Here is a 26,687-nt window from a genome sequence, read left to right on the forward strand (position 1 = left end):
GTATAGACTTCAGAAACACTTTATTGAAGAAAACCAATATTTTGACCTATCCTCAAGATGTACCTTGATAAAAACCTGAGGATAGGTCGAAATATTGGTTTTCTCCAATAAAGTGTTTCTGAAGTCTATACATGGTATTCGTTTCCTATATATATATATGTATATATATATAGAAAATAAAAATTAAAAACATTGTCTTTGATGTATTTGTGCCGAAAACCAATCCTATCTTTACACGCAAAGACATGCGCACTCGAGTTGTGTATTATAGGTATTAAATTCAGATGTATGTGAGCAGAGATACCAGTATATCTTGCTATAAGATAAGATGTACTCTGGCTGTACAGCGCTCTGGCGTTAAAACCTGGGTCATTTATGCAGTTCATTTCAACAATTTTCAGGCATCTTCTTGACTTATGAAATTACATTGCGGTCGAAAAGTTTGGGGTGACCTCCCCTTAAAAATAGGTGGGGGATGTGTCCCCCATGATCTGCGCTCATGTTTATGTTAAGCGTTGACAAAGACTACAGTAGTCGAAATATCTGTTACACAGTCTTATATGTATATCATATACATTAATCAAAAAAAGTATGGAACTTTTCAATGCTACATATATGTCTCTAAGGCAAAAAGTTGGTTCTTTTAGCTAAGAACACAAGGCTAAGGTTTTCTAATTGCTCCACGGTTCTATGTTTGTATACGTAACTCATAGTTTTTATATGGAATAGATTTTTGACACACAGTACAATGCAATGTTCTTTTCTCTAATTATATGAAAGTTCAATAACTTCCCTACTTTTTCCAAAGATCAATCTTTCTATTTGTCTAAATTCCTAAGATTTTGTTTTCATAAATCAAACCACTTTGTTGTGAGATAGATTGTTTTTGTATTTGTCACCACTAGATCCCGAAGAGATAAAAACTACGCAAAGATTTGGTTTTTTTTTATATTTATTAAGTGATTGATCAACAACAGCTTACATATTATGTAGTATGTGTTTAAATAATGCAGAAGTTTGTAATTTTTTTTTACTATGCAAGATAAAGGCCTAAAACATTATCCTAAAAGTAGTAGTATTAGAAGTAGTAAGTATGGTTATGATGGTATAAATAAAGTTATGCGTAGAGAATATATAAATTGTTAAGTTACTTTGTGCTCTGTGATTTACTTTTTAAAGTCTGAAAGATTACCTACAGTACTAAGAAAATACTTAAATGGGTGGTCAGCCAATTTAAAGCTCTGTCCAAACTATCAAATTTTCTTTGACAAAATACTGCTGTGTGGCCATATTTAGTCATGATGTGTCTATATATGGTCATTATGTGATGTCATCGTGACCATATTTATGCATGTCACATGTTTTTGTAAAATAGAATTTGATAGTCAAGACAAAAAATAAATAATTTCACAATATTTGTAAAAAGTGCCCCTTACAAGGGTCTCAGTGCGCAAAAAAACACTATACAGGAGCAGTGTCATTAATAATACTCTGGTTTCCAACTTGAAACTAATAACTTAATAAAATAGAGCAACTCAAATATTAAATGTTATTTTATTTAGCCCATCAGACAGTGTGTATCAATAATGATAAAAGCCCTTGGGTGGATTGCTATAAATTGGTTTTAAACAGGTAGTCATAATAACCACGTTGATTATAAAAATACAAATAAGCACACCATAGCAACTATGCTCCTTGATTGCCAATGCGCATACTTGTTGTATGTTTAAAATCTTATCACACACACATTTAAAGCTCATTGGCAAAACTAAAAACAGTAAAGTTTCTATAGCTGTTCTTACAGCAAACACATGTTATTACTGATTTTTGTGGGTCATACATGTTGTGGCTATATGTACTTTTGAGAAGGAAAATCATTTGATATTTATAGGAATAGCAATCGTCTGTAAATACAGCCAACTAAGCGTTAAGACCAATCATAGATCACGTATAGCAATCCAACGCAGGTATTCATTTAATTTTCACCTTAAAAGAACCCTCCACCAAAGTTTAATCTGTTGTGTGACGTATCTCTCAGCCCTCCACCTCGTCCTGGTCTATGCGATGGGTCATTAAACGGACTAACTGGGTCAAACCTTGCTCCGGGAACGGACCCCGCGTTTGGTAATGAGCCAATACCTCGTGGGTTGAAGAGGCTACTGGGTGCTTGCGAAAAGGGGTTGAGATCATAATCACCACCTCTGTAAGGGAAATAGATATTTACTCAAACAACAGATAAACAATTATCAATTATATATTAATTAGATTCAGAACAGAAGCAAAGTATTCATAAAAGGTAAAGGTAGGAGAATAACCATAACTAGCAGCGTCAATTTCATTGTGCTGAATTGCGTATTTATGGTAAATGGTATAAATAATAAACTATTCACTGAAGACTGCAAATACACCTAGGGCGGGGATTGCTATAAAACGCTCTTAACTCCTCAAATAAAGCTTGGTTTATCACTTACACAGTCTTACTAAAGTCACTCTGCTAAGACCATTGCTATAAAATTGTCTTTGCTAAGACCACTTTGAGTATTGAAACGCAACGAAGCAAACCCTGGTAACATAAAATTGAGGGTGCTGTTACATATACATAATGCTTGCATGCACACATATCAAAATGAACGTTAATAAACATGGACTGGTTTTTACAAATGCTGAGAAGCTTGCGGAATACTTCTTGTTCGATTCTTGCTTTTTGACGATCTAAGCCTAGGTCGAATGCCTGTAGGGCCATGATGAAAATGATTTAAGACAGTCTTAAGCCTCCTTTAAGTCGGCTTTAAAGTTTAAGATGGCTAACTGGTTAGACTGCGGTATAGCAATGGTCTATAATCATAGACTGGTAGCAATGTCACAATTGTAGCCGGCTAAGCGTTAAGACCGCTTATAGCAATCCGCCCCTAGTCTCCTCACTTCATTCACATGGAATAACAACCTGCCACTGCACAAATCTTCATGAAAGTGCAAGACTTATTTCAAATAAGTAAAATTTTGGATGGTACCTAGTAGAATAAAAGACTAATCTTTATATGACTTTAGTGACTTATGAATTGTTCATTAGACCAAAAAGCAAGTATCTCATTAATGTTTAACAAAATATTCCACATGAACAATTAAAAAAATTGATGTAGATCCATGGAAAAACATCTCATTTTGCAGTCAACATTGTTACAGATCAACATTGGAATCTAATGTATAAAGACAACAAGTGTTTGGTGGTTTCTTTAAGCGGTATTTAACATCAAACCAGAATCAAAGACATAATAGTGTTACTGGAGAACTTTCTAACAAGAAATGGAAATATCATTTCTATCAACATCTTTGGAACCAAAAAAAAGAAGATATATTAGAAAGAAATCTGGCACAAGTAAGGCAAATCTAACATTCATAGCAAGGAAGAAAACTGAGGCATATATAACAACATAATTTTAAAAATAAGAACAACACTGACTGTTAGACGTGTTTAAGTAATAATAATACATGTAAAATACGATGTATTGTTTTAATAGTTTCAAAGTATGCATCTAATGCATACTTATCTTATTTAGTCATTATTTTCTGCCCCAAATTTAAATGGCCTTACTGCTCAACATTGTGGAATACTTTACATTTAAAAATAAATATTACAAAGTTGTCACTAGCCAGTAGAGGGAGACAAACATCAACAACTTACCTGATTCCTGGGAAAGCATTTGGGAATGGTTGCGGATATTGTGGCACTAAACCAAACGTGGGAGGAAACCCTCGAATAGGGTCATCCTGATTCAAAGTCCTTCGTCTAGTTCTCTCAATTTCCAGCTTGTAAAGATAATTCTGAATGTAGAGCTGCCAAGAACAAAGATAAGAAAGCATGTTGGTCCAGAATAACAAGGTAAAAAATAATAAAATGAAATAAATAAATAAAAATTATTAAAAGTATTCATTCCATCCATTCCATTCATGTGTTTTTCCAACAAGAATTGTAAATAAAGCTGAACGTTTATCTATGAAAGCTGGTAATTAATCACTTCTAATTCTTTTTCATGAGTATTTTCATGACTTCTACTACTCAAGAATTTTAGGTTTACAATGTATCAAATAGTAAATTCTTCACGTTATTAATTAATAATTATACAAGGGTTGGACCCTGGACATCGTCAATTAACATACAAGTACAAGAAAATATGAAGACCTGATAGAGTTAAATAAATACTGAATTAATATTCAGCAGTGGTGGATTGAAGGGGAGGCCCATCCCCACCCCTTAAATCTTTCAAAATTTATACTTTATTTTTTATGACCTGGTGAAATTAGGCACTCTATATTCGATTAAATTAGTCCTTTAATCTGTTAAAAGGCCGTAGCTTCCGTCACGGAGGGGGGAGCTCCAGAGATCCTTGATCCCGCTGGGGCCCTAGGCGACCCAGACCCCCGACCAACGGGCCTGGCAGTGAAGATGCCCCGGGGTCCGCAGCTGCTCTCGGCGGTCCTGTATATAGCTTTCTTCACACTGGGACACGGTTTTAATAAGAGCCTATGTTAGCGCTTAAGTCGCCATCGAATTATGGTGTTGCATTCGCCGGACTCGCTGAAGGGATTTCTGATGTCACAGTCACTTGTAATACAGTAGTACCGTAAACCGTATTATTCTGTTTTTAGATTTCTAGATTGATGATTGAATAAATTTCCGGAGTAAATACAATTTATTTGGATTTGTTTATTCATTTGATTTGAACAAGAAGGGCTACAAATGTATATTGTAATAAATAAACCAATCAATCAATCAATCAATCAAGTCGGCCATTTAATATTATACAGTACAAACTAAAGATATAGAGAAAACTTTGTTTTTTGGACTCTAATGGTGGTTTAAGAAATTAGTATGGTAGAATGAAAGACAGAACATTCAATTGAGGCCCTCTTAATCACGTTGCTAACTGATAGTGCACTTACATGTTTCCAATTTCCGGTGGTAGTCGTCTTGCTCACTTTAAAGTCCTTCAGTACTAATCGCTTCCAAAGGGTGCTATCATTAGCAAGACTGCACAGATGTTTGCAGACAGTAGACAGTGAGATAAGGTCTGGCATGTTGAGAAAACTAAGTATTTTCAGCTGGTGGAAGATAAAAAGCAGAATAAATCTATTGTACGAATCATTACATATTGTAAGGCAATTAATTTGAAAAATGTTATTGTACAATTCTTTAAATGAAATGAATATTTATTTAGATTTAAAGAGATTTCATATGTGCTAGATAAAAAAGAAAATATCCAGAGTACTCCATCCTTGTTATTGGCTGCTCTGAGGGGACCGGAACCAAGACATTGTGTAATGAAATTTATAAAATATCTTAGGAGATCAAACTTGTTACAACTTGTTATTGAATTGGCAACTCATACCCACGTTTTCCTTGTTATTGGCTACCATATAAGCACAGCTGCTAATCTTAATACACAAATTAAAAAAAAATATTACTATTGTACATCAAATATTAAAAGATTACTATACTTACCTGAATCTCAGGCATGAGAGCAAGAAATCCATACAGAACAGGTAAGTTCAGTTCTAAAAAAAAAGGGAAAATTGTCAGGAATATTGCTGATTGCTAATTGTGGATTAGCAATAAAAAGTGGACTGCTAATCCACTGTTCAAAATTTCAATGTGTTCACACACATCACATCAAGCTCATGAACCTAAAGTTGAGTTGGTGCTCTCTTTCGGTATATGCTGATTATGGGAACAATTACCAATGGTAATTTTTCCATTCGCCTACCAAAAATGACCAAAATACTGTTCACATACAAATTATTAAAATAGAAATGATACTTACTCTGCCTCATAGCAGCTAAGACAGAATGAGCAAATTTATCCTTGAAGATCCGGGATAAGGATGCCAACTGATTCCATGTGGATGGAAAACCTGTAACAGAACAAGAAACGTTTTCATTATCAATGTAACAGAATAACATACATGTACATCATAAAAATGACCAGTAGAGGGTACGATGGCTCAGTGTATAAAAACAGATGTTTTATCACTATGTGTATGTGAGCAAAACCACTGTGATCCTTTTGCTATTTTTTTTACCAGTCAAGGAAGACGGCATCAATTTGTGGTGTAATCTATTTTGGACCACAATAGAAATGAGTTTGCCTTGTTTGGTACTTTATTGTGTTATTATCCATGAATGTTATGCTGTATTCAGAATAAAGGTATAAAAAATAAATAAAATAAAAATTCCAGCCTCCAGTGACTTTGCCCACATTGTTTCACCTAAAGAAGTACAGTACTTAAGATAATTAAAGAGGACATAATCCTGTGTAAAATCAGCAGATTAAAGATTAAAAAAATGTTTAAAAAAATGGTAGGTAAAGGTTGACACCTTAGCTTTGGTCTCAGAAGCGAGAGTGCACATCTTTCTTTTTTATGACATTTGGACCAGACTGTGCAAGATTGTTGAGGAGGTTTTCCACTCCCTTCACAGCATATGCCAGTACTCATTTACTGGGTAGACAGACAAATGTAAATAAAGTGTCTTGTTTAAGGAAACAAGCCACTTTCACAGTGAGGGTTAAAAAAAAAAACCCCAACAAAAATCAAATGTTCATTAACTTTCAATAATACAGTACCTTGAACAACCTGACCAATATAGTCTGCAGATCGAAGCTGAAGGGGTGTAACCGCACTCCCCGTACCTGTCAATTTACCTGAGAAGAGAAAGTTAACACTGCATTTCATACTGTTAGATTGTGAATGGTTGTTACCATTTTTTCTGTACTTTTGTTTGCATAGGATTTGTTCGGAAATGTGTAGCCATAATCAATTTGTGGTATATATTTCTGGCTTCTCTAGTGACCTCAATTTAAATGCAATCTTTATCAGTCTGACACATTTCCTTGCCAATTCACAAAAAAATCAATCGCTTTTGCCATCCAACAATGATTTAAATAGTCAATACAATAAGACCTGAAACAAGACTGATGGACCTACTGTATGATGCACTTACCATGTACAACCAGTAAGCTTGACATGGGAACACACGCCATTGTCATTGTGGCTTCTTCACAGTGGTCATGTGAATATGTGAGTTTGTACGCTCCCTTATCCCTCCAACTGGCTAATAATGTAGTGGCTTCATTCCCTCTATTGCTCTCTCCACCACTTGCAGTAGTTACCTTGTTTCATTATATGACAAAATAGATTTAATCAATTTGAAACGTCTTTCAGAAAGTTAATTAAAAATTGAAATTGTTAAAAAATTTCAAAAAATAACAAAACTGTCAATCTATCTTGATATGCGTCTATTTGGAAGTCTCAGTCTTTATAAAGAATCAATTTCTTAGGTTTTAGATTTTACCATGCAGGCAGCAACCTATCATTATTTAAACAAATGAGTTCATTTCACTTACATTTTCATCTTGTACTATTGTAATATTTTTTGATATCATGTTATAAACATCATCATCATCATTTATTTAATTCAGCATTATCCCTCTTACGAAGGGTTACTGATTTTCACACCTGTTTCTGTCATCATTCTGCTATTGAAGTGTTGTTTTTTTACAGTGAGCCTGCAATGGCATACCACTTACCCATCACTAGGGGAAATGGTGGATGCCTGTTGGTTCCTCGATGAACCCATCTATGCATTAACAGGTCTAATTTTTAGTCCCGCCAGGGGTCCACACAACTTCCTCACCGGAGTTTCCCTAGGTGGGTGAGCAGGTTTATTCGCCCACCTTCCGACCATGAACAGGTAGTACTGGTTTATATGGTTACCAGTAGCAGGTAGAACCTCACCTGATATGTCCTTGTATTAAGAATATAAATTGTGTGATACAAGTTTTTACCATAAAATATTATATAATCTTATTACATACCTCGATATTGAAACCTGTTTCCAGAAGAAGAACATGACAAATCAAAACTAAAACCTCATGCTCGTCCTGTGGCATTTCACTTTCAAAGAGAGTTCTTAACCTCAATGGCAGTAAGTCATCTGTGGAGTCCCTTATTACCATTGGTTCAAAGGAAATACATTCAAAATGGCCATCAGCATTTGCAGCTGGATCAATTGTTCCAGACAGATTCTTGTCAGTCGCCATCTTTTCCTCTTTCGATGAAGATGACGATACTGATGGAATTTCTGATGTTCTGGATTGTTTTTCGCTCACTGGTTTGAAATTTTGCTGCATGGGCTCCTCTCGTTTTCTTTGGTTTCTTTCAACAATGAAGATCCGATCGCCAGAAACAATGTCAAAAGAGGATAGCAAAGTGTTGTCATCGCCTTTAAGTTCATCTTTTCCATTTAGACTTGGATAAAATGACACTGGGGGCAGCCTTGGAAGGTAAACAAAAATCAAAATCAAAAATTATTTATTGTATGAAACTACCAAAGGCCAACTCAGACAGTGTTTTGTACGACGTTCGATGCGATTTGTTGTCACGTCGGGTCTGTGCGAGTTAAACGCAGACGCGATGGTTTGCGTCGTAGAATATTAAACATGTTTAATATTTCTCACGACGGCTCAAGACTGTCCCCGATGATAAATCACGTCGGGCTGCATCGTGCAACGCTGTCTGAGTTGGCCTTAAGACATATCAGTCATATACTGCATAATGGCATTACTCCAGTCATTTGATCAAACATCTAGGACTATATTCTGACTAGCATTCAAGCCATATCTAAGCAGAAACTTCCTCCACCCCTGGAATTAACATTCAAAAATCTTATTAACCAATTATTTTGTCACACAGTAAAAAGATATCATATTTATTAAATAAACACCCTGCTTTGAATAAACACCAACTCGCACCCACTTGAATAAATTCCCCGTCCAGAGCCTCATTTGAAATAAACGCCTCCCTCAAATAAATGCCCCACCGCCAAATGACTGAAAGGAATAAAACTAATGGAAGCAACATCATTCTCAACACATACTAATCTATTTCAGTAGAATTTCATTTCTCTTAATACCTGTTTGGGATCAATAAGTCTTTATGATCATGCAATAACACATTTTGATGGTAATTATGTCCTGTATTTACAGTGACATTAAGAGGCAATTATTCGCACACAGACGGTACAGTATAGGTGTACTGTAGGCCTACATCTGATTTTGAGTAAACTGATTGTAGGTTTATTTAATTTTGAGATGCCATTCATCCTGAATATGGAGGATTTTTGTTGAAAATATAGGCTAGGCGGGAACCAGTCAACTCGCCACTAGCAAACTTGCCCTTACAATTCTGCCCCATTGACAAGCTCGCCCCTTACAAACTCGCCCCTTAACAAACTCGCCTCAACAATCTTGCCACTACAAACTTTCCCCCTAACAAACTCGCCCCCTAACAAACTCGTCCCCTAGCAAACTCGCTTCTCCGACTATACACAATTTCCTTCTAACAAACTCACCCATAACCTATCTGTTAGTTAGGTAGGTACCATAGGTGGGTGAAATGGAAATGTACCGTAAATGTCAGTGGTCTAATTTATGTTATACTTAGTATTAATTTTATTAATTCGTCTTTTTTTACAATGCTTGACTATACATAATACATTTTTGTATTTTTTCAGTATAATTAATATTTTAGTTCTTTACGATTGTTATTGTTCCAAAACTTTAAATTACAATTAATTTCAATATACTTTTAGCATGCCTTTTTAGATAGGCCTTTTTAGACAGTTTGTAGTGTTCAACATTGAAAAAACAATTTTCTTTTTCTTCTTGCAGTTCCCAAAAATGAAAAGTCAAGTTTACATACATCGTTATATTTATCAACTTCTGAAAAATTAATAATAAAGGTCTATGCGTGTTCTTACGGTATTTTCATGTATGACAAACTAATCTACTGACTATACTTTATCTCCATTTAATTTAAGCATTTAAACATGCAATCAAAATATATATCGCAAACAAACTAAACTACCTTCACAGGGAGAGTTGTCAGCTTAGTGTGATCCAAAATGTGCTTTTAGACAGCAATTTTGGCAGTCATTAATACATGGATAGGCAAATTATTAATTTTCCAATTTTTGATCCTTCGACCTACCAGTAGTCGTGCGTCTGACGACAGGGTTCCAGGCCTGTCCAATGGGACAATCCCCTTCCCCGCTGGCGCCACCACTGATGGTACCAACCTTGAGTTTGCTGGGGGAGGGGGGAGGGAGAGTTGACTAGTTCCCGTCTAGTCTATATTGTCAACAAATATCCTCCATATTCAGCATGAATGGCATTTCTAAAGTTAAATAAAACTCCAAACAATTTACTCAAAATGATGTAGGCCTAGGTGTAGGCTAGGCCTAATATAAGCCTACCCTTAAATTAAGCATATTTTGCGAAGGCCTAGCCTAGGCCCTATCTGAGTGCACCTTATTTTAGTTAGCTTATAGTAATGCACCAGGAATTAGGCCTAGCTGGTTTAGGCCTAAACTAGAATTATTATTCTTATTTAGATCAAGTCATACCCATGTAACCCACATCACGCTCTGCCTGAGTGAGCCAACCAACCTGACCTGGGCTAGCCTGTCCTAGGCTAGGCTTAGCATAGGTAGGCCTAGGCCTAGGTCTCTCTCTCTAGGATAGTGCCGTGTAGCCAAGCCTAAATCAATGCCTCTACATTAAGTCTACCTGAAGCAGGCCGCTGCAGCTTCCTTTAATATTTTTAAGGTTGGATTTTCGCTATTTAACTCCGCTCGTTCAGTAACTTTCCCATATCTTAATTGTAATTTCATACTTTTTGTTTTTGTAGTAAAAACAACAAAGTGGTAATACTCTATTTGCTATACTTCGTGTGTTTCTATAATTGATATAGCGCCCTCAACCTAGACAGCCTCAAGAGCGCCTCCAGCGTCTGTTTTTGTTACGTTGTTGAATTTGGATCAAATAAAGTTTCAAGATGGAAATTAGGTTGAAGGTAGACTGGGTTCCAATCTCTCATATTTTAATCAGTGAAAACTCTTAAAAATAAATCTATTTATAAGTAATATGGAACGCCATTGGTGCTACAATAAAATAGATTTATTTTAATATTTTTCATTGATTAAGACAAAATCAGGGACTGAAACACAGTCTATAGTACCCTCTTAACCATAAACATGGATATTCTAAAACAAATATCTTATTATGTCAAAAAATAAAAAAAAACAATATTTCGAATAACGGTGACAATCATATATGAATAGTACGGACACTTCTTTTTAAAGATTCGACAAATTTATTCATTATGCAAAAATAAATATTGACAAACATACAAACACACTACAAGAATTTATGTACAATCTGTATACACTTAGTGCATGTTTTGTTTCATAAAGATTAAATACAAAACATATATAATATTAAACAATAATAAATTTAATCAAGACATAATAACAATTAGGTTTGGCGTTTGGCAAGAATTAAAGACATTTTAACATAGGCCTACATAATCCACCTTTCTCCTAAGTTTTATTCTTAAAAATAAGGGGTAAAATCTCGAAAACCTTTCAATAAAACTTTGAATGGCATATTCCAAAGCTCTGTCCATATTATAAAATTTTAATTGCCATAAGAATGTTGTATGCCGATATATAGTCATGATATGACTATATATGGACAAGGATAAAATAAATTATCAACTGCCAATGACACTAGTCAGGCCGAAACAATTCTATGATATACAGAACTTAATAAAGATATTTAAATTACCTGTCAGCCTTATTAAATGCCTTTTTAAGGGATCTATGCTAAAAGAATTATATACGTCTGTTAACGGCACGTTACGATTTCTAATCGTATTATAATTGCGTATACAAAAGTATAAGATATTAAAATTTTTAATGTTGTGTTTAAATATTATCTAAATTATTGGATGTTGCGTCATCATAGTATAAACCAATTAAATCACCACATTACAAAATGCACCCAACGTTAATATATGTGAATTTATAACTGGAATGAGATGCCTATTAATATTACAACGCTTTAATGTGTGATCTTAAGTGGTAAGAGGGATCGACCAGCGTTAGTTCGTTCCAAAAAAATAACAACATTTAATGAAATAACAATACAAAGTGTCCGTCACAAGAAATGTCACCACACATGCACGTCTTATCATGCGCTGTCGCGTACTGTAGACTACAGGGCTACACAAAGTGGGTTGTCATATTGTACCATTGTTGTCTCAATGGCTGCTTAGTTGCATCTACTTGCTGAGGGGAGAGATATGACGGTATACTTGGGATGTAGATATAAGGAGAGGGTGTCAACACACGTCTTGGACACTGATAGTATGGATGAAATGGATACGATGAAAATGGAATACCTGGAACACCACCAAAGACGTTGGCAGAAGAATACATCGGCAGATGATAATACTTATTACCAGCAGCTGTAGTAGAGAGATTGCGTCCACCCGGCGTAGATCTTGTAGTAGTTGATGGCAGAGATACCATGGGCGTTGGCGTGGAAGACTTTGGTAAAGTAGATGTCACGATTTCATCTGAGAAAGGTGATGCCCCTTCGCGTTTTTGGCACGTTGACTTAACCGAATACTCAGTATTTGGTTCCTCTTTGCTAGAAAAAATGCTGGTATCGTTGCGTTCTTTCGATGATGATAGTGATACGATGGAAGATGGCGTGGATGGCTTGGTTGTCTTTGGTGAATTAGACGTCACAAATCCAACTGGTAAAGGTGATACCTGTTCGTATTTTGGACACTTTGACATAACCAATGCAGTAATTGGTGCGCCATTTTTATTAGAATTAGCTTTAGTATCGTTGCATCCATCTGATCTTATAGCAGTTGACGGCAGAGATACTATGTGCGTTGGCGTAGATGACGTGGTTGAGGTTGGAGAAGTAGATGTCACGATTTCGGTTGGCAAAGGTGATTCCAGTTGGTGCTCTGGTTCATCTCTTTTGTTGGAGTTATTTTTGGTATAATTCGAAGAACATTTTTGCTGTCTGCGCTGACGTGCTCGTCGATTTTGAAACCACACCTATAAAAGAAAAAAAAAGGTTTTAATGTATGAGCGAGGAAGATATTTTTTCACTTAAAACATGAGAAGACGAAAATCTTTTTAAAATCAATATATCATGTAAATATTAGGAGGACGGGAAAAAATGGCTATTAATTAGGAAAGTGGCTATAGTTACAAGCCTTTAAACAAATTCCTAATTCACCCAATAAAAAATCGTTTAAGACTGGCGTAACAATAGCCACTTCCAGTAATAAAATGGTACATATTTGAGCCAGTGAAAACCGTATTATTTACCAAGTCTATTAAGGGACGTGTACCACCAACATATACATCGTCTAAAATTTACTTTTACTCTCTTTTAAAGGACTAGTTAATTTGCAAAAGAAATATGATATTTTTAAAAGTAGCTAGAATTAATTCATTTGAATTGTATGCCCTATATAGCTCATTGGAAATCATTTTGTTCATTTTAATGGTTTTAAAGATTGTAAACAGTAACATTTTTAAGGTATATTTATTCAACCTTTACAGTAAAATGTATACATTGTGAGCACCTGACTGAATTGCGTATGAATTAACAAAAGTTAAAATTGTATATATAAAAAATAGCATAAAAACTAAAAAATGGGGAAATTGTAAAATGTAAAAGTCGGTCAAAAGTAATATAAGACAATAAGTCTGTCTAAAAAGCATTACTTGGATTCGTGCTTCACTGATGTCAATGCAGTCAGCAATATCTTCTCTGACATTTATGTCTGGGTAACGATTACTTTCGTAGAAAATTTCGAGTTGGTTAAGCTGCTCTTCTGTGAACTTGATTCGACTTCGACGACGTCGATGTCGCGGTGGACCATCCCCTGTCTCTTATACACATCTAGATGTGTATAAGAGACAGTCATAGTATAAACCAAAAATTACAAACCTATTTCAAATTATATCATACTTACAATAAAGTTAAGATTAAAAAAAAACAAAAAAACATAGGGCCTACAATAAATCAGTCAAAAAGACATGGAATAAAATTATAGAATCAAGAAAATTGGAACCCAGAGAAGGCAAAAACGGTTTCAACGAGTCACCCATTAACTCATCCTTAAGATCATCTGATACAGTAGTCCATAATGTCCATAAATTACAGTCAAACCATGACCACGAACAACTTATACTCGTAAGATCGAAGTCCAAACAATATTTAGAAAAGGAAAGAAAATTTTAACGAAGTTTAGTTAAATAAAGATTGACGTTTGTGTGCAAATCGATTGTATCTTTAATTGTTTTTTTTTAAGTTAGCAAAATGATAATATAATTATAATTGTAACTAAATATATTATTATTATTATTAATTGTCATTATAATTATTATAATAAATATTATTATTAAATATTATCAGAGGCCGAAACGGTGTTGTAATAATACCCAACTACATATCCCCTGTATTGTTAAGCTTATTTATTTTTTCTTTTAATTGGGGTTTGCACAGAAAAATATATTGGCTGGTAGTGAACGAAATGGTATAGGCCTATACCATATTATAATTATACACCAATAATCTATTCATATAGGCCCATGTGTATGAACCAGTAGAGGCCTATATATGCATGTTATAAATGTATTATGAATGAATAGATTATATATATTATAACATTATTTGAATAATAATAAATATATAGGTTGCTTTTTACATCTTTAAACATAATTGCTAGTTTTTCCTACTATATCCAAACAATGTTTTACTCTTAAATTGTATTAAACATCAATTGTTTATTTTAATATTAAGATAAATGTATCCTAATACCAGAACCTGTTATACTGTATATATTATTATAGCATTAAGTGTATATATAGGCTACTTTTTACATGTGTATTGTTCCATCCACATACATTCTTTACTCTTATATGAAATTATATACAATTATTAATTGTTTAAAATATTTTATGTTTTAAGATAACGGAAATAGTAAAGGTATAGCATATTGACGATAACGTAAACATTAATTGCCTTCTTTTATTTTTTTGATGATGCTATAGTCATTTATGGTATCGTTTGCTATATTCATCTACACGTCAAGTATCTTATAAGGAAACCTGACTACAGTATTTTAACGAGGGTAAACTTCTACTCATCACGCGCATGAAGACTTAGGGAAGAGTACGTAACAATGGTGGGTACGGTTGCCCATCAAAAAAACAAAAACAAAACAAAACAAAAACACATTAATAACATAGGTTTAACAGACCATATATTTATAAACTTAAAGTACAGACCATGGATCAAATTGGCAATGTTAAAATATTTAATATATAAATAGGGCTACAGATCGCCCATATATTAAGAATATATTTGCCAAATTAAAAATAAAGTTGTACGAATAATGATTATAGAACTGTATAGAAAATGAAATTAAAACTTGCCTATATATAGCAATATGAAAGAGATTTGAAATTTGATGTGTAAAAAATGCATACTTATTATTTAGAATATAATATTATGGGTTCCATATACTATACCGTACACACAATACTTATTCTTTGTTATAACGCCCTCACCCCAGTCTATTTCCCCCCCCCCCCACACCCTGCACTGAAAATGTTCGAAGCAAAACAAATCACACTCAAGTAGATAAAAATCACCTCATATAACCTTATCTTATTCCATGTGTGAATGTACCTGAACTCGGAAATCATCCGATTCTCTATGCCGAATGATAAATTCGGGAAAACCTTTGCGAGGATTATTTTCTGCTGCCAAATGCTGCTTTAAAGGCTATTTTTCCAACCATTCTTTGGGACAAATCACTATACCTAAAAACTACTCTCCTTTTCAGAATTATTGTTTAAGTAAGGTATCAATTAGATTAATTAGAACAAAAAGAATAGACTGTTGTTTTTCATTCAGTCCGTGATGATTAATATAACAAAATATACTGATAGAAAGACATACAATAAAACATCAAGAAAGTTCATAAAATATAAAAGATTTAATTGAACAATCAATAATTAATTATTAAAGAACACATAGGCCTAAATACAAATCAATTTATTCATAACGATTAAACATGGTAAACGGCTTTTATTTTACTTTATTTTACAAATTAGAAAGTAGTTTGATATCAAATGGTAATTTCTGTTGTTGGTTTCTATCACATAACATTCATTTGCATAACTGGGTGGAATCCCGACACGATGGCGTGCATTTCTATACTTGGAGAGTATGTACGGTATTACACTATCTAATTTGGGTGGAGTAACTACCGTATTAATTAATTGTTTATTTGTTTGTCCATACTATGCTATGACGTTAGAGGCCCGTAAACAGGGGGCGGGGGATAGGGAGTTACACTCTAATAGACCAATAGAAAACAATTTCATAGTTCTTTATATAATTAGGATTTTGTTTCTTTTTTTGCCGCACTGGAGCATTGACAAAGGATACATAATTGGTTCAATAAACATTGATCAAGACAGTCGTTTTTATCCGATGATTATTTTTACGATTCAAAAGCCATCGCCTTTGTATTTTTATGTGTTAATGTATGCATGTGGTTGAATAAATTCAAATGAAAACTTATTTATGATTTGTCGTAGACAGGCCTACTTTTTCGTTCACGATGAAAAACTGTAATGTATGGTTATGTGATCCTATCCGAAGAGCACTACTTTGATCTAGTAACATAATTGCATGGTATAGCCTACCACCGATTCTTCAACATCTGTAGGCCTACATACCAGTGGGAGGATTCAAGGAGAGGTGTATGAACCGGTCTGGTACCCCTAAACATTTTTCAAAAATTGTAACAAAAATTGAGAAAAAATGGAAAATATAATCCGAGAGTGCCATTTCCGGCCATCTGGTGCCAACATCATAGATTTTCTTGCCTCTGCCCCGTTTGGGGCTGAGGTGGCTCCCATCTGTAAAAGTCCCTCCCTGGGCCACCTCTATTTCGAATTCCTGGATCCGCCACTGCATATCAAATCGATTCAATGTTTATTCCCGAAAATGATACTTTTGAAAGCAGCTTAAAAACACCACAATAGCATTTTATTTTAAAGGTGGCGGTCATGGTTTTCAACACTTTTCGAAAGAACCCCTGGACCCCTAAAGTTCCACTCAAATTGAAAAAGATCCTCCCCGCACCCATTACCAAAGCTAGTTATGGGCCTGCGTTATTAATCATATTCTAAATGAATAAAAAAAAGATGACAAGACATACTAATAATCGTGATATATAGGCCTATACCGATCAATTTATACATCATCATCAATAAAATACAGTAGCGTGACAAACTGATAGTGCATGAGACAGATGACTTGAAAATGTATTATTACTCTGCAATAATATTACTAAAGAATTATATGATAAAAATGATTAATCAACATTAATAGTGGTGGTGCATAGGCAATATCTATTTAATCAAACTACAAAATGAGATGGTCAATTTGCCGCAGTTTATTTGAAATTAATTTTCATGTTTTTCTCATGTTACATATATGCCTATTAGATTGAAAATGCATTTTTTGAAAAAAAAAAAAATCCGTTTATGAACAATGATGTAACAATTATGTACAGTATAGGCTTATATACTGTGTCAATGTACCGTAAAATCTCGAATATATCCCAATGGGTTAATCTCCAGGATATGTCCATCTCGAATTGAAGCCCGCCCTCACTTTAGTTTGCAACGCAGCCTTAAAAAAAGCCCATCTCTCGAAAAGAAGCCCATGGGCTTCGTCCGAAATAGTACAGTACCTACTGTACATGAATTTCAAAGAAAATAAATTAAAAACACTCTTGGGTTACACAGTAGTTTAGGTGATTTAATGCCGGTTAATACGGTACACGCCATGGTGTAGACTGCTACAGTGGCCATATTGTTTTTATAGTAGTAATTCATTTACAGCATTCATTTTGAATAGAAGCCCCCCCCCCACCCTTCTTTACTTTGCAAAAGTAGCTAGTCAAAAAGAAGCCCATCCGAAGTTTGGGAGGGGGGGGGGTGGGGGAAGAAAGAGCCCAGGGCTTATTCGAGATTTTATGATAAGCCATCATATATTATGAGGAAGTTATGTCTCACGTCGCACAAGAGGGAGAAGCCGACCAGCCATTACCTTTGTGGACATGAAACAGGATGCTGGGCTGAAAAACATCCATGAAAATCAAAGTAGGCCTACAATGGAAGACAGAACCATCTACAAGTCCATCGTTCATCGGGATCCGAGATTGTATTGAGCGGATAAGTAAGTAGGCCTAATGTTTATGTTCGACATACGTGGTGTCCAGCGTTCGAATTCCACGGGTTGAAGGTCGTGGTTAATTGATTTTGTTTTCATATTTGTCAGATTTTCCTGTTACGTTTCATTAATAGGCTGTGCTCCATTTATATACATCCGCAATATAAAAAAAAATAAATAAATATACTGTATTAGCCAATTTCCAGTAGGAAATATTTGGCACCAACTAAAGGAATTTGGTAGTCAGACTTCAAATGTGAATTAAAAATTGCACCTTATCAAAAAAATGTAAACCATGAAATTGTTCCTATCTAAACTCTGAAAATGATAACAAGAAACACATTAAAAAGATAGTATCTTTCGCCTATATGTCAACGTTTAATTTACCAAATTGAGGAAGCCGAGTTATAGGCGTCTAGAAACGGAACGGAACCCGGGTTATAGGACTAGTATCTCCTCTTTTGTTTTAAATATTTCTCCTCGTGATTTTATGTATGAGTATACTGTACTGTGAATACCAGCTGTGACAAAAGAACCGGAAACCCTTTAAAAAACGCAATGTATACTTTATATTTTATAAGAACACATTTTATAAGAACACTGAGGCTGAAATTGCTTGAAAATTAAGAACAAAAATTGAGGCTGAGATAAAATGTTAGAAGAGATTTTTATAGAAAAACCAACAAATCTTATCTGCACCTAATGTGCAGTAGGCATGTTTATGTAATACCCTAAAATATGCAGTACAGCAATATACCGCTGTACAGTAATAATATTCTATCTTTGGGAAGTATGTAAAATAAGAACGGAATAAGAACATTTTGAGCCTGAAATCGGCTAAAAAATAAGAACACTGAGCCTGGGCTAAATTTTAATGGTTCTTATAAAGAAAAAAGAGTAGGCCATAAGTCGCACGATTTACGTTCGACATGCACTCATATTGGGTGGTGACCGTGTATGACGTTTGACGATGAAAGAGTCCAGTGTTCGAATCTCACGGGTTGAAGGTTGTGTTTGATTATTTTTTAAATATTTATAATTAATAGTCTATGCTTCATTTATATACATCCGCAATATAAAAAAAAAATTTAAAAAAAAATAAAAAAGATTGTATCTTTCGCCTATGTCAACATTTTATTCACCAAAGCTAGGAGGCCGTGTTATAGTACTTCCTCTTTTGTTATTGATATTTCTTCCCGTGATTTTATGAGTGGTATACTGTAAATACCATGGGCTGTGACAAGAAAACAGGAAACCCTTCATAACAAAACAGAGCGGAAAGAATGAAGGCTTATAAAGGGTGGTTGAAATTTTGATTTATGTGGACACAAGGTCGAACGATTATTTATCCCCGAAACACTTGATCGGTAATTTCGCAGAAAAGAAAACACTCAGGTTTTGCCTAATCTGAGTAGAGCCTAAAATGTATTGCATTGCATCCACAATATAGGAGACTGCTAGCGAAAAAGGAGCCGCCGACGGTAGAAAAATATAGACCTTTCAACTAAAATGATATACAATGTTTATTGATAGGATACGTGAAAGGCCTACTTCACAATAAAAAATACAACGAGCAATTTAATATAAAGAAGTAATTCCTGCTTCTTGTGCTTATTTTCATTGGGGCCCTAAATAAATCATTTTCAGAGATTATTCATAAATAATAAAATTACCGTTAGGCTAAAACTGCTCAGCTACTAAATTCTTTAAAGAGTATTACAATTCAGTTCAATTCAATTCAAATTTATTGTGGGTTAAATTTCGTACACAAAAATACAAACATAAAAAATTACAAGAACTATAAAAACAAAGAGTGCTGCCAACCCAGGATGACCAAAAGCAAGCAAACGTACTACTGTCATGGGGGGTACTCCGAGGCAGCACTCAAAAGAGAAAGAATACAACACAATAAATATAGGCCTACAGTATCATTTAAAAAAAATATATAAAATTTAAAAATTAAAATAATTACCAAGTTACATACGATGTAAACAAATCAGAATTAAAAAGATATATAAACACAATCGGATTTAATGAATCTCAACATTTTCGTTGAGAAATATTTTAAAAGTTTTTTGCAAGTTTAAAAAATACTGAAGGTGATATATAGATATATGTATATCTTAAACAAAATTACTTAATAGAGAGCTATTTTTTAGCTTTTAATTTAAATACGAAATTCTTGAAATGTTCTGGATAGTTCCAGGCAGTTTATTCCATTTATTAACAAATAAATTTATCGTACAAAAAACTTTCAGTCCACTGGTACTGTCGATGAGATGTCTATAGTATCTTCAACTTCAGACCTATAGTAGGCTAGGTTCGACATTACCTGAAGTTCCAAGAATATAGTAGTTAAAAATGTTACAATAAGCATTAGAAATAAGACATAAATCCAATAAGCGCAAACGCGATCGAGAAGCAACACTACCCTAGAAGGTCCGAGGGCATGCCTCCGGGAAATAAATCCTCCCCTGATAGTTTTGAGGTTCACATGCAAGGTTTTCTTCCTTAACGACGGAAGAAAGGGCAACGACAGCCATAATAATGAGTGCTGCCCTCATAATAAAACGATAAGCATTCGATATTGTGTTAAAAATATTACATTTAATGGAAAAGTCAACACTTTAAACACTACTTTATATGGCATTTATATCGCTTTCTTGCGTCATGTTAAGTACAAGTAGTCTTCAAGATACAGTACTACAAATTTCAATAGGCCTATTTATTTAATAGTCTAGTAATAATCAACTATTATATAGTTGTCTCACGTATTTCTGATTAATTCTAATTTATTCTCAATAATTATTTTCTTTACTTATCAGGTTCACTTTGATGTGTTAATTCTATTTTCTGTAATTATGCCATGCTGGTAGTGGCACCTTTAATTTCGATTTATTGGACTTTAATCTTTTTAGTAGTCTCCTTATCGTTCCACATTCTTAGATACACTTGTTTTAAAGTACATACTTAAAATACTTCAATTCTCAGTCCTGATGTACCTCACAGTCAAATATGGTAAACGCTTGTTTTTAGGTTTAGTGTATAGTAAACATTTAGTTAAACATTTTCTTTCGACATTATAATCCTCTTTGCAAAGCTGCAAAACCACCGTAACCGTCTCTTATTGTCTCCTCACCAACAGCTTCCGTTCTGCCATTCTAATTATTTAGTTATTCTATAGTTTTAAATAAATATTCAAACAGTGTATAATTTAGCAGATAATAACTCTCTACTGGTAATGAAGGAAATAACCTACTGAAATTACATTTCGGATATTAATTTTAGTTAGAGATATTCATATTATAGTACCTTTAAATTTTATTAGGCCTACAGCATTACAATTATAATTTTATAATTATTGATCTAATTGCTCAATAATGTAGAGGTTGCTATATTGGATATCATTACCTGTTTGTTGTAGCCTATAGTTATAGTAATGTAGTATTGTGTTTTTGCATTGAAATATAATACTACTGTAGTAATGTAGTAAGTTTGATCATTGTATATACCTTTTGTGAAAACGCCAGTAACCACAATTAAAGTGATCTATTCTAACCTAGGACTAATACCGCATTCTGATTGGTCGCAAACTGAGATTGGGCTCAACCACGAAGGATACACTGTATACTGCCCTACATCCGACGATTAACAGATGACGTACTAGCAACGCCGGTCCAGAAAAAACCTCTTTTGTATTATTATTGCAGAACTACAGCAGAGCAGAATAGTATCATTCAAACCTTTTCAGACTTGAAGGTAAGTCGAACGTCATTTGACTTCATATATTAAAATAGAATAATTAAAAAAAAAAAAAAAAACGTAATACCTTGAGAAAATAGCCAGTCTTAAAAAATACAAAGTGGCTTACGCCCCGACATGTAGTGCACTAAGATAGCGAGAATAAAAAATAAGCAGTTTGCTTCGTAGCGTGGTAGAGCATTCGAACAGTAGTCGGAAGAAGCATGGAGGAATTTCCTCCATTACCTCCATGGAAGAACGGTGGGAAGGATATAAATTCCTTTAGGGCTTTGGCAGTAGGTTTTTACTAAAACAATTAGTTAGGCCTATCTTTTTCTTTTATCTTCCGTGGGACACAGGTACTGTATTCAGTGTTCGGTTAAAATTATCTTCACGTTGTTTACGAATGAGGAAATAGTATATAAATAGGCCTAGTAATAAAACTAAGCAAACTTGAAACAATTGGTATCGAGTCGGTAGGCATGTCTAAGCCCTGTCCAGACTATCAAATTGTGTTTGACAAAAACATGTGACATGCCTAAATGTGGTCATGATGACATCATATCATGACCATAAATAGGCACATCATGACCATATATAGGCACATCATGACTATATATGGGCATACAATAGTTTTTTCTCAAAGAAAATTTGATAGTGTGGACAGAGCTATAGTGGTGAATGTCATAATCATTTTGATGGAATTGATGCAAGGATTGTTATCAGACTGTTACACTGTGTATATCTATATCATTATCATTCCATAATTAGTATTTAGTATTTCTGTTATTTGGTAGAGCATTCGAACAGTAGTCGGAAGAACCATGGAGGAATTTCCTCCATTACCTCCATGGAAGAACGGTGGGAAGGATATAAATTCCTTTAGGGCTTTGGCAGTAGGTTTTTACGTTGTTTACGAATGAGGAAATAGTATATAAATAGGCCTAGTAATAAAACTAAGCAAACTTGAAACAATTGGTATCGAGTCGGTAGGCATGTCTAAGCCCTGTCCAGACTATCAAATTGTGTTTGACAAAAACATGGGATATGCCTATTTATGGTCATGATGACATCACACCATGACCATATATAGGCACATCATGACTATATATGGGCATATAGCAGTGTTTTTTTTGTCAAAGAAAATTTGATAATGTGGACAGAGCCTTAAACTCAGGCATTGAATAGTATACTCCAGATAAATCAATGGAAGCCCTTGAGGAAATTACGAGTTTATCTTTTTAAATGTCTTGAGCAGTTTTAACTTAATTTTAGCCACATTTAATTGTCAGGAAAGATGTACAGATGATATAGGCCTAATTTCAAAGACATATAGGAACAATTATTTATTGATGACATCGTAACTAACACACATCGTACCAACACCAGATCTTTTTATCGGTATATCAAGAATGTCGGTTTCAGACATATCGTACAAGAAGAAGTTTGCTCCTGGTTTCTTACCAGTAGGCCTAATTCACGTGTTTCATTTTCGCTGTTACCCACATTTTAGTAGCAACTACATTGTTTGTTGATGATTATTAACACACATCAAATCATTTGCTAAGGAACCTAACTTTTCTCTATAGAGTAGGCCTAAATTATTAAAAATTTTAACGAAATCAGTGCAGCTATAACAACTGCCATACACAATATTCACGTCTATTATTCTCAAGAGACATATATTCAATTCACACAAAAATACGTTAATTCCCCACTAATTTAATCATCTATGCTCCTCGTTTTCTAAACACCCTTTGATATTTGTCTTGATTGGTTCCTGTTGTTCTTTTCTCATTTTGAAAATTAGGCAGCCCTGTCGGAAACCATTTCTGAGTTGGTGTAATAAAAAAACAATATTTTTTTACCTCTGAAGTTAAGATAATATACGAATTTACGAATATTTTATGTGTGTTTGGTCATCATGGTTTGAGTTTGATACGTTGGATTAGTTTAGTGTGTCAGAGGTAATTTCATGCATATTAATATCCACAGCAAATTGTATATATAATAGTAGCTGTATGTGTGTCAATAGAAGCATAATTATTAACACCAAGTGATCACAACGTGACGTTCACAACGCCCGCGTTTGCTTAAGTTGTTTAACGTTTGCGTAAGTTGGAAGATTATACGGTTTAAATATTGACGATTCTTTGATAATTGAAAACTAAATAAATAATTCTAATATTCTTCTTATTGTTATTATTATTTTATTTTTTAGTACGATCTGACTTGGTGTAATAAATAAAAATACAATACTATTTGCCTCTCAAGTTAAGATAATATATGAATTTACGAATATTTGATGTGTGTTTGGCATTTGGTCATCATGGTTGAGTTTCATACGTTGGATAGATTCATTATGTCAGAGGTAATTGATGAATATTAATATCCACAGCAATTTGTAGCTGTAGGCCTATGAGTGGCAACGTATTTACTGTCAAGGGATCACAAAGTGACGTTCACAGCGCCCGCGTTTGTTTAAATTGTTTAACGTTTGCGTAAGTTGGAAGATTATACGGTTTAAATATTGACCGATTTTTGATATTTGAAAACCAATAAAATAATTTCAATATTCTTATTATTGACTTTATTTTATTGTTAATTATTATTTTATTTTCAGTATGAGACTTCAATTTAAAAAAAAACGGTAATAATATTTAATCTTAGTAGTAATTTTATGCCTTTTTCATTTTCTTAAGGAATATGTGAATTTCAGAGATGGATTCAATGGATAAGAATTACATAATGAGCACAGACACCGAGATGTGCACATCTAATTACACTGATAATTCTATGACGTCATCAGGGATCTTGGACTGCTACGATGATCCTAAAAATAAGGGGTTTCTTATCTTTGGATTAATCATATGTTGGATAATAACTTCAGCGACAATTTTTGGTAACTGTCTAGTGTTGCTTTCTTTCGCCATCAACCGGAAAATTCGTTCCAAACCCGCGAACGTGTTTATTTTGACTCTTTCATTGGCGGATCTGACGATTGGTATTGTGTCGCTCCCATCGAGCAACCTCGAAATACAGTACGGTTACTGGGCTTTTGGTGAAATATTTTGCAAATCATACTTGTTTTTCGACTATACTGCATGCGCAGTTTCGGCTGGCTGCATCATCCTGCTAAGTCTAGATCGCTATTGGATGGTTAAGAAACATCTTAGCTACAACGCGTTTATGACGCATCGGAAAGCGTTTGCTTTATCGCTTTGCCTTGTCTTGTTCTTCGGTATATTTTATGCGTTGAGTATTTTATTCTGGGAGCTTATAACAGGGGAGAATAATATTGACTACAGTGAAGACTGTGAGGTTGAAGGCATAGATAATGAGATATTTGTTTACACGTCGATCACCATAGAATTCGTCCTTCCTTTTGTTTTACTTGTATATTTAAACGTTAATGTGTTTATTGAAGTATTTAGGTGGTCATCAGGAAAGAATCTCCAACGCGGAACAAATTGCAAAATTAAAAGTAAAACAACTAAAGACAACTGTAAAACTGACCAGAAGGATCCAAACTGGGGTCAAAAGAATATAGAATCAAATAAAAAGCCGTGTAAACTGTCGTCGTTCCGGAGAATTCAAGGCACGAATCGAGGGTCGCAGACGCGGAAAGCGGCCATTACACTGGCTGCACTTGTCACAGCATTTGTAATCTGCTGGCTGCCATTTAATATAACCATAATAATCGATACACCCAATATAAGCGATTTTGTTTGGGAGTTCGTAAACTACCTTCTGTGGCTCAACTCAGCAATCAATCCGATTCTATACGCCGCTACGAACAATCAATTTCGGCAAACATTTGCGAGAATTATTTTCTGCAGACGGAATGCAACAACAGGAAAACATACCTCCTGTAACCATTCACGAACGCTTAAATTAGAGGCCCGGAGTTAAAATAACTATTAAAAATGTGTAGTTGGATTAATTATCTTTTAAGTTTTGTTTTACAATTCCCAGGAGCTCATTGGTAAAGGCAAAGTGGATTCCGAATCAGTGCCACTTAAAAGTTATTGGGTAGAAGCATTCGACAACTACTGTACAACTATTTAAAAGAACATACAAGGTTTTCTTTAACCAATATTTCTGTCTGTATGGCCGTTATTAACCAAAATTGCTCATTTTCCATAAAAATAGAGTTGAATTTTTACAATACATTATGGTATTTTATCCTAGGCGGCAGTAAATTCTGTTTGATTAAAATAAAGTGTGAATATTAATTATTCTTTGAATAATACTACTGTGGAAGGGCGAATGAACGTGTCGACCTCTTTCTTGGCGCGTCGTATTTGCACCGCAAAGTATTGCATCCAGGTACTTAATTAAGCTGTCTGAATGTTACGTAATACTGTATGCGCGTAATGATCTTGCTTGTCTGGGTATATGTAAGCCTGGTTCTCACGAGAGCCCTAGTATCCGGATCGGGAGCTAACCGTTAGCACCTGCGTGAGAACGCCCGATCGGTTAGCGCTAACCGTTAGCGGTGTCCGGATACGCTAGCGGTTAGCAAGCGCTATCGGTTAGCAAGTTGAGAGCGTTTCTATCATCAACCAATCACACGTACGCGTTTACAATTTCCAGTTTCTTATTGGCCAGTAATTCGTATCCAGTTCGGGATTTTCTCGCATGGACGCACGGCAGCTAACGGTTAGCAGGATCTGGATCATGCTAACCGTTAGCTGCCGTGTGAGAACATAGTCATAGTGGTTTTCACGTCGTTGCTAACTGTTGAACACCGTTACTGTAC

The 26,687-nt window shown here is 34.5% G+C and overlaps 3 protein-coding genes across 4 annotated transcripts; 1 reads left to right on the top strand and 2 right to left on the bottom strand.

The window, feature by feature from the left end:
* Positions 1-934: 934 nt before the first annotated feature.
* Positions 935-10,804, bottom strand: LOC117108560 (F-box only protein 7-like). The gene is made up of 9 exons (XM_033250606.1): positions 10,622-10,804; positions 7,871-8,330; positions 6,997-7,165; positions 6,620-6,697; positions 5,820-5,909; positions 5,501-5,553; positions 4,942-5,100; positions 3,683-3,834; positions 935-2,201 (listed from the first exon to the last, which is right to left on the bottom strand). The coding sequence occupies exons 1-9, from the start codon at positions 10,723-10,725 to the stop codon at positions 1,988-1,990; spliced, it is 1,479 nt and encodes a 492-aa protein (XP_033106497.1). The 5' UTR covers positions 10,726-10,804; the 3' UTR covers positions 935-1,987.
* Positions 10,805-11,187: 383 nt separating this feature from the next.
* On the bottom strand, positions 11,188-23,354 carry LOC117108542 (homeobox protein ceh-37-like). The gene is made up of 3 exons (XM_033250586.1): positions 23,306-23,354; positions 13,651-13,811; positions 11,188-12,972 (listed from the first exon to the last, which is right to left on the bottom strand). Exons 1-3 carry the CDS (start codon positions 23,352-23,354, stop codon positions 12,118-12,120), a joined length of 1,065 nt encoding a protein of 354 aa, XP_033106477.1. The 3' UTR covers positions 11,188-12,117.
* On the top strand, positions 17,802-26,450 carry LOC117108561 (muscarinic acetylcholine receptor M1-like). 2 transcript variants are annotated; one of them, XM_033250608.1, is made up of 3 exons: positions 17,802-18,190; positions 21,748-21,943; positions 24,628-26,450. In XM_033250608.1, exon 3 carries the CDS (start codon positions 24,647-24,649, stop codon positions 25,835-25,837), a length of 1,191 nt encoding a protein of 396 aa, XP_033106499.1. In that variant the 5' UTR covers positions 17,802-18,190; positions 21,748-21,943; positions 24,628-24,646; the 3' UTR covers positions 25,838-26,450. The 2 variants fall into 2 exon arrangements, with proteins under 2 accessions (XP_033106499.1, XP_033106500.1); XM_033250609.1 differs by lacking the exons at positions 17,802-18,190; positions 21,748-21,943 and adding an exon at positions 24,305-24,426.
* Positions 26,451-26,687: the final 237 nt, after the last annotated feature.

The sequence above is a fragment of the Anneissia japonica genome, unplaced genomic scaffold (genome assembly GCF_011630105.1).
Source record: "Anneissia japonica isolate Jap-2015-1 unplaced genomic scaffold, ASM1163010v1 scaffold287727_len1644234_cov201, whole genome shotgun sequence".
Classification (NCBI taxonomy): domain Eukaryota; kingdom Metazoa; phylum Echinodermata; class Crinoidea; order Comatulida; family Comatulidae; genus Anneissia; species Anneissia japonica.